The following is a 9,923-nucleotide window of genomic DNA, read 5'->3' as shown; positions in this document are numbered from 1 at the left end:
TGCGTGGCACCTTGGGCAAGTGTCTTCTACTATAGCCTCGGGCCGACCAAAGCCTTGTGAGTGGATTTGGTAGACGGAAACTGAAAGAAACCAGTCATATATATGTGTGTGTATATATATATATATGTTTGTGCGTCTGTGTTTGTCCCCCCTAACATCGCTTGACAACCGATGTTGGTGTGTTTATGTCCCCGTAACTTAGCGGTTCGGCAAAAGATACTGATAGAATAAGCACTAGGCTTACAAAGAATAAGTCCTGGGGTCGATTTGCTCGACTAAAGGCGGTGCTCCAGCATGGCCGCAGTCAAATGACTGAAACAAGTAAAAGAGCTTAAGCAACGGCACAACTTTTACTCGTTTTCCTCCATTCTCACAACGTTTCCTCCCAGAAATATTGTTGCAAAATAAATTAACCCGAGAATATAATTATAGTTGTAAATATTATAACGAAATAAACTCGTTAACACCTCACAACAGAAATGTTACAATTAGTGTGGAGATAGAATTACGGTCTGTATTCGAAATTAATTCATTTCGTAAGCAAAAAGGACGTTGAATTTCTTAGTACCTCACTGAAAATGTATTAAATATGTAATATAACAAATAAATGTATAAACACGTAAGTAATGAAATAAATGAATAAACACGCGAATAATCAAATTATAAAATAAAATACCGATTAAAATACTTTGCAGTCTTCCGAATTAAAAAAAAAAAATCTTATATTGACAAGGGGAATAACTTTAATAATTACTTGCTAGTTATCTCCCTTGAACGAATTTAATTTCATTTACGTATTTTTTATATTTTTTTTTAATTTCATTTAAAAATGTTAGTTCTGTCGTTGTTTTAATTAATTGAACGGGTAAATGTATTAAAAAGAAGCTTATTGTGTTATTTTGCTGAAATGCACGTGATGGACGAATTACATCAACTTTAGACCTTGTTTCCAACTGCATCGTCTTGCAGCTCTTCATTGAGGTATTTTATTAAATCCGTTTACGTGTTGGATTGGGGTTTTGTGTGTCTCTTAGAATATAGCCCACAGTGCAAGAATATGGAGATAAAACAGAATAAATGAATGAAATACAATAGAGTCAAACCCTTTGTTATACAAAAATTGCGAAACTACATTTGTGACAGTTAAAAATCTATAAATAAATATAGTTAAAGGAGGGAACAACATAATTGAAATTTTTGAATGGAAGTTTCCCTAAATTTTTCCAGGTTTACTCCAGCTTAACTTTGACAAGTTTAAAATCATGCCGACTTAAAATTGTACTTCAGACAAAATAAATTTATACAGTTGTCGTACAATTCCACATTTACTTTAGAATCCAATTGTAGCCTTAGTCTCAGATACCTGGGCATTACTATCAGGGAAATGTCCTTGCTTATTATGCAGAAATGGTAGATACAGATAGGTTAACAGAGGAATCAGGTTTTGTATGTGGGAAATATATTGGGTTAATAAGCATTAAGAGCACATCAGAAATAGATCGGCTTAAATATCCAGATGGTTCATCAAAGGAAGAAGTTGGTAGCTTCCTAGGGTAAGAACAGACTGGCAACAAAGGCTTCTTCACTGTGAGTGAAGGGCAGATTGTATGATGCTTGTGTTTGAAATGTAACTACATTCAACAACACCTCCTTTCACACAGGGGCACTAACTGTTATTCCTCTGTCATTCCTCAACCATGCAGTGTCCACCCATAATCTATGTACCACATACCAATACCATTCTGACACTATGAGCAGAAACCTAAAGAACAGTTTCCAATGAGGATATGTCAGCCTTGTTTCTTCCAATAGCATGAAAACACAAATGTTACTCATATTGGTTGCAAGTTTTGGCACCAGGCCAATAATTTAGGAGGAGGGGCAAGTCAATTACATCAACCCCTGTACTCGACTGGTACTTATTTCATCGACCCTGAAAGGATAAAAGGCAAAGTCAACCTTGACAGAACATGAAATCAGAATGTAAAAACCAATACGAAATACTATTAAGCATTTTGCTTAGTTACTCCATATTAAGAGAGTCCTCCATAGTCTCGGGTTGACCAAAACCTTGTGTATATACAAACTCGTTTGTATATATACAAACTCGAAATTTTCCTACCAAAGTCTATCTACAGAAATCAATACCAGTCATGGATTAATGAGGTGAACTTACCAAGGATATAAATACAAACTTTAAATTTTATTACCAAAGTCGTCCTGCATAAATCTAAACCAGTAAATTTTAATCTATTTTTCAAAAATACTTTCTCATATATTTTTTTAATTTTAAAACAACATTTGATATATTATAAAAATTTTTATCTTCTCCATCTCTGATGAGTGGAAGTATTGTCTATCAATGTATATCAGCAATGGATTCTACTATAATGACAATATTTTCGTGCAACGATCATAAGATGCATTAATTAACACATTTTTAAGCTGTCATGTTTCATATATTTATATATATTTTTAATACAATACTATTTTAGACATATATGTTCGCGAGGAATTTTGTTTGATATTGAATTTCATGCTATTATTTCAAAATACAGAATATATAATTGCACGTATTAATGTCTAAATACTTTATAGTATTAATATTTTTGATATTTTATATAAAGAGCACTCATTATAAATTCAGTGTATAATATTCTAACAGAATATATTTAATTAATGAAACATGAAATTGTGGATGTTAAAAAGCACCAACAATGACGAGGAGATATTACAAGAATACATACAGCAGTGAAGTGGCAGAACTGTTACCATGCTGCATAAAATTCTTAGTGGCATTTCCTCCATCTTCATGTTCTGAGTTCAAATTCCACGAAGACCACCTTAGCCTTTCATTTTTTGAAGGTCAATAGAATAAGTACCAGTTGAGCACCGGGGTCGATGAAACCATATTACAAGAATTATTTTCCCCTTTTTTTTTTTCTTTTGTAAAATTTCTTATTTCTTATTCTAACCATTCTCTCTCTTGGCATTTGTTTCAGGCTCGAGAAAAGATGATTGCGGAAAATGCATTTCTGAAATCTTGTTTGGACATGTCACTTGAGCAGAATGTGACATTGAAATGTCAAATTGGACTGATTCGACAGCACACCATTTCCTTCATCCTAAACCAAATGGACATTTTAAATCTGTATAAGGAATCTGAAGTATAAGGAGCACCCCCCCTATGCATGCTCTTTCATAACTTCTTCTTCCTCCTCCTCTCCTTCATTTCCTTCATTCACTTAAAGATGATTGGTCATTGTGGTGTATATATATATAAATATATAAATATATAAATATATGGACAAATTTTACTTTTTGGAATGAATCTGACCCAGAAAGGGAACTTCATCAAAGAGCTGGAATTGTGATGAACAGATTTCAAGATGGATTAAAGGATTAATGGATTAACGGATTAATTGGCTGAACACAAGGGTAAATGTTATATCTGTTCAATGTTTTTTCGTTTTGGTTCTGCCGTTTCTGTCATTAATGATGCCAGAAATTTGCTTCATCAACTACAAGACAAAAATATTTCTTGTGTGCATGTGTGTGTTTGTAAATATATGTATAGTATATATATATGTATGTGTGTATGTGTATGTATATGATTTGTATATATATATATATATATGGCGTGTAAGTGTGTGTGTGGATATATATATATATATATGATATATGTATATATCTATATTAAAAGACCAACTTGTTGACATATTTGTAATTTTTGTTGTTTATTGTTGTTTTATGCAAATAAATCTGTGTCTTTAAAAAAATAAAAACAATTATATATTTATGTATACGTGTACACATTTTAATATGCTTACATACATTTATGCACACACACACATACATATATAAAATTATTGAGAAAACAACATCCAAATGCTATGTTTCACTTTTTATTTAAAACATTTTTGGCCTTTCATAAAACAAAACATAGAAATAAAATTTTAAAAAATACTAAATGGAAATAAATCTCATTTTAAAGAATAATTAAAGAATCCAAAAATTATTTTTCAAATGAAAGTATTTCTGGTTTTATTGTTTCATTGCACCATCAAATTGTGTGTGTGTATATAGAGCTATGTTTATATCTTCATATATAAATGTATCTGGCTGAGTAAAAAATAAGCAACGTTTTGAAACATGAAATTCATTACAATATATTTCAACAATGTAGAAATTTTATTCATCAAATTAAATACCATTACAATCAACACATTTTTGTCAACGAGTTTACAAGTTTGTTTATTCCGGTAATGTAAAAATCTGGAGTTCTGGAGCTGACGATCTCTTTGAACACACTTTCAGCATCGGTTTGATTTTTGAACTCCTTCTCTCGCAGGAAACCATCAAGGTGCTTGAAAAAGTGGTAGTTGGTAGGAAAGAGGTTTGGTAAATAAGCTGGATGGGAAAGAACTTTGTAACCAAGTTCCTTCAACTTCTGGAGCATCATTAGTGGAACGTGTGGTCGAGCATTGTCATGAAGAATGATTGGCCCTCTTCTGTTGACTAGTCTGGGACAGAGGAGTAGCAGATTTTTGACTTTCCAATCACATGCAAATGGTTGCAGGCAGTTTTCTGGCTAACTTGAAGTTCTTTTGCCAGTTCTTGAGTGGTTTTACATGGATCTTTCTCAATGAGGGTCTTTAATTAACTGTCATTGATGACAGATGGTCATTTCCTCACCAAATCACTGGTCATTTCCTCACCAAATCACTGGTCATTTCCTCACCAAATCACTGGTCATTTCCTCACCAAACATTTCATTGATACCATGAGCAGTTTCAGTTGCTTTGCATCCTTTTTTGAAGTTGAATAGCAAAATCGCTTGAATATCACACTTTGACAGTTCCATCTCAAATTATTGTAACAACGGTAAAAAAAAAAAAAAAAATCAATGTTAATTTATTGATGCATTTGGGCAACTCTATGTCTGTATTATCAGACAATTGCAAAAAATGCTTTAAAAAAATTCAAAATTTTGCAAAAATCTGGTACAAATTCTTCATGGTTGAAAACGTTGCTTACTTTTTACTCAACCTGGTATATATTTGTCTGTCTGTCTCCTTCACTCTCTATCTGTCTGTATATATCTATCAACCTCTCTGTCTGTTCATCTCTCTCTCTCTCTTTATATATATATATGTGTGTGTGCATGTGTGTGTCTGCATCATTTAAATTAAATCTTCCATTCTAATTACTGTAGATGTGAAAATATTTCTTCACCATATTATACCAGCATTGCCTTACTTACCAGCATCACCTTACTGGCACTTGTGCTGGTGGCACATGAAAAAGCATTCGAGTGAGGTCGTTGCCAGTGCCACTGGACTGGCTCCTGTGCAGGTGGCATGTAAAAAACACCACTTGAGCGTGACCGTTGCCAGTACCGCCTGACTGGCCCTGTGCCGGTGGCGTGTAAAAGCACCCACTACACTCTCGGAGTGGTTGGCATTAGGAAGGGTATTCAGCTGTAGAAACTCTGCCAGATCAGATTGGAGCCTGGTGTAGCCATCTGGTTCGCCAGTCCTCAGTCAAATCGTCCAACTCATGCTAGCATGGAAGGCGGACGTTAAACGATGATGATGATGATGTATATATGTATGCATGTATATGTGTATATATGTATGTATATGACGTGTGATGCATGTATGTATGTATGTATGCATGAATTTAGATCAATTAACATCAGTAGTATCCATGTAAACATGTAGACACACATACACAGTTGTATATGCACGGACATAAATACACATATGTAGAAACAGCTGTGAAAACTCCTCAACCTCCACTCTTGGACACAGGGAATTCAATGTGAAGGAACAATTTGTAGCTGAAAGATCTAATGAAATTGATTCCTGCTGACTGGAAAATATTGAAAATGGTTAAATATTTAAATTTTGAATTATTTCTTTCGAATTAGATTTTACACAAGAAAACACCTTAAAATGATACTAAAGAGAAAAAGAAGAAAAAAAAAAGAAACAAAGTGTTAATATTGTTTAGCTTGTTTTTTTTTTTTTTTCTTGTTTCAATAATTATTAGACTGTGACTATACTGGAGCACCACGTTGATGAGTTTTAGCGAAATAGTTCTAATCAAGTGTTTTTTAAAAAATATTTTAAAGCCTGGTATTTATTCTATTGGTCTCTTTTGCTGGACTGCTAAGTTATGGAGATGTAAACAAACCAATACCGGTTGTCAAGCAGTGAGTGTGGAACAAACATATACACACACACACACATGCACACATGCATGTATGTACACACACACACACACACACATGAACATATGCACACACACACACACAAACACACACACACACATGAACATATGCATATATGCACACACACACACAAACACATGCATATATGCACACACATACACACACATACATGAACACAAGTATATATGCACACACACACACACACATTTCATGCATTATGTCATAGCTTTGAAATTTCCATGATGTGGTTATTTATTTTTAGATTGACATTGTAGGACAGGTGTGAGAGGCCAGATCTGGCTGGTTTCAACATAAAGCCAGTAGAATACTTTGTCCAAAATAAATGCCAAAGAGTTAATCTCAAATTTAGTTGACAACAAAATATGCTCCCCCCCCCCACCCAACTCCTCAACAAAATACAAAAAACTCTTCAAAACTTTCATCTTTCAACAAAGAAAAAAATACACGAAAAATCAACAAAACAAAACAAAAAAACCCTCCCACTATCATACAAAGTAGACTAAAAGAAAAATTTATTTTATAAAATGTTTTTGTTGTTTGAAATTCAATTAAGACTCTAATTTCCTGTATACTAAGAAAAATGTCAAAATCATTTTTTATCTATTATATATTTTATTTCTTAATTTTGGAAATTTAATTAAATTGACAACTGTTGGTGACTATCTGTCTGTCTGTTTACCTGTCTTCTTACATTTCCTTTTCTTTCCTTCTTACCTTCTTTCGTTAATTCTTTCTTCTGTGTTTCTGTCTTTTTTCTTTCTTTCTTTCTTATTCATCATCACCATTATCTTAATGTCCTCTTTTCCATGCTTGCCTTGCTCAGATGGAATTTGTTGAGGCATATTTTCTTCAGCTGGATGCCTTACCTGTCACCAATCCTCACCTGCTTCCAAACATGGCAATATTTCCCTCTGCCCAGACAGGATTTTCATGGAAGACTGGACATAAATAACATCACTTGTATGATGAGGATGCTTGCCAATAACCATCAAACCATCACGGATGTCTAGGCAGGATACATCCATACATACATACACACATATTCGGTATGTGTGTGTGCGTGTGTGTGTGTGTGTGTGTGTGTATGTATGTATATATATATATATATATACATATATATATATATATATATATATATATACAAGTCAGTAGTGGGGTGGATGCTCTGAGAGCATAACTGCTAGCATAAGAACAGGCCAGGGCAAAGTTCAGAGAGCTCCTACCTCTGTTAGTAATAAAGGGCCTCTCACTCAGAGTGAAAAGTTGACTGTATGATGTCTGTCTGTGAACAGCCATGCTACATGGTTGTGAAACATGGGCTGTGACATGATTTCACACTGTATTGGGATTCTCATTGGCAGACATCCAGTATATAAATACACATACGCAGACACACACTCATATTTATAGCTATACTCACACACACACACACACATCATTATCATCATCATCATCATCATCGTTTTACATCCACTTTTCATACTGGCATAGGTTAGATGATTTGACTTAGGACTGCTGAGCCAGAGGCTGCACCAGGCTCCAATCTGATCTGGCAAAGTTTCTACAGCTGGATGCCCTTCCTAACACCATATATATATATATATATATATATATACATAGTTCAAATTTACAGAAAGCAAACGATGAAGACAGATGGAGGAACAACAAGCAGGTGTATCAGTTTGATGCTCAGAAAGAATGGAAATGCCTTTGATGTTTTGAGCCTATGCTCTTTCGCAGAAAGAATTGAGAGAAAAAAACCTCAGAAAATGCACTGTGTTTATTTGCATCCTCTGCAGTAGGTGTTCCAAATGTAATTATATGCTGAACCACAACAGTTCATCAGGGGAACATTTTATTGTGTTATGTTTACACAAATCAATTACTTTTTCCTACATTTGCTCTGCATATCATAACTAGTAATAACACTAAGTAAAGTAATAACCATACTGTTTGATTGGAAGTATACTGGATGAGAATATGTAACTTGGTTCTCTAAACTCACCAGTAGCAAGTGGACATCACAAAAAGAAAATATAATATACTTATAAAGCAATTGTAATGACAAAAGAGGAAATAGGAGGTTATTTTTATTGACTAAAATAGGATTTCTTGATGACCATTGGATGTCTTCAGTGTGTCTGTGTTTTCATGATTTTGGAATTGATGGTGAGACACACTTAAACAATTGAAAACGCTAGCAGAAAAACTGCCCACCGTGTGGTTTTCTGCTGTTTATGTGTTTATATTTATTTCTTTATTGCCCATAGGGGGATAAAAATAGAGGAGATAAACAAGGACAGACAAAGGGATTAAGTTGATTACATCGACTCCAGTGCATAACTGGTACTTATTTAATCGACCCTGAAAGGATGAAAGGCAAAGTCGACCTCGGCAGAATTTGAACTCAGAATGTAACGGCAGATGAAATACCGCTAAACATTTTGCCCAGTGTGCTAATGATCCTGCCAGTGTCAATCTCGGCAGAATTTGAACTCAGAATGTGAAGATGGACAAAATACCACTAAACATTTCAACAGTGTGCTAACAATTCTGTTAGTTTGCCGCCTTTATGTGTTTATATTTATGTGTTTATATTAGAAAGACTCTGTGTGTGTGTGTTTGTGTGTGTGTGTGTGTGTGTGTGTGAGAGAGAGAGAGAGAGAGAGAGAGAGAGAGAGGAGAGAGAGAACTTTGCAAACAATGAATGAAATAAACATGAAATGAAAACAATTCGTATAAATAAAAGCTCGTGGAAAACTATCAGCGTTCTTTTGCTTGAACCCTTAGACATGCCAAAACAAACAGCTAGATTTTGTTTGTTAATTTCCGTAAAATTTTTTATTTCTTTACTTTTATTTCAAAGTGAAAGAGAGGAGAAAGTGAAAGATGTATCTATGTGTATATGAAATGGACATATATGTGTGTGTGTGTGTAAATATAATCAATCACACGTACATAATATTTGTGTTTTGCTTAAACACCCATTTGCTGCAGGACAGTAGGGTCCTGCAAATCAACCCCAGGACTTATTCTTTGTAAGCCTACTACTTATTCTATTGGTCTCTTTTGCTGAACCACTAAGATACGGGGATGTAAACACACCACCATCGGTTGTCAAGCGATGTTGGGGGGAAAAACACAGACACACAAACACACACACACACGCATATATATATACATATGCATATACATATATATGATGGGCTTCTTACAGTTTCCGTCTACCAAATCCACTCACAAGGCTTTGGTCGGCCTGAGGCTATAGTAGAAGACACTTGCCCAAGATGCCACACAGTGGGACTGAATCCGGAACCATGTGGTTGGTAAGCAAACTACTTACCACAAAGCCACTCCTGCACCTATATGTTGATATTTAATTTATTTACTTCAGTCATGCATTTATACTATTATTATATCTCTGTACGAAACGGTCGTCTGCAAGAATTAAACTTCTTATAAATTCTAACAACTTGTTTCCTCCATTTTAAAGGAATTTGATGGGATTTATGGAACTTCATTCCATAAATTTACCATATATTATATACAAGCACTACTTTCATATCTTCTCAAATTTACACCTGTATGTGTAAACTCCCAGCAAAGTATGAAGAATCAACATTAGAAATCTTTTTTGGAAACCTCCAATTAAAGGAAGAATCCACAT

The 9,923-nt window shown here is 34.3% G+C and overlaps 1 protein-coding gene across 1 annotated transcript in view; it reads left to right on the top strand.

Moving 5' to 3' along the window:
- LOC106876470 (ras guanyl-releasing protein 3-like) overlaps nucleotides 1-3,799 on the top strand; it is a 58,498-nt gene extending 54,699 nt beyond the window's left edge. Inside the window, 1 exon segment of the mRNA XM_014925034.2 lies at nucleotides 3,003-3,799. Within this exon segment, the coding sequence (XP_014780520.1) occupies nucleotides 3,003-3,173 (171 nt within the window). The 3' untranslated portion in view covers nucleotides 3,174-3,799.
- Nucleotides 3,800-9,923: the final 6,124 nt, after the last annotated feature.

Source organism: Octopus bimaculoides, chromosome 5 (genome assembly GCF_001194135.2).
Source record: "Octopus bimaculoides isolate UCB-OBI-ISO-001 chromosome 5, ASM119413v2, whole genome shotgun sequence".
NCBI lineage: Eukaryota > Metazoa > Mollusca > Cephalopoda > Octopoda > Octopodidae > Octopus > Octopus bimaculoides.
Note: the sequence above shows the minus strand (reverse complement) of the source record. Positions and strands in the feature narration are given on the sequence as shown.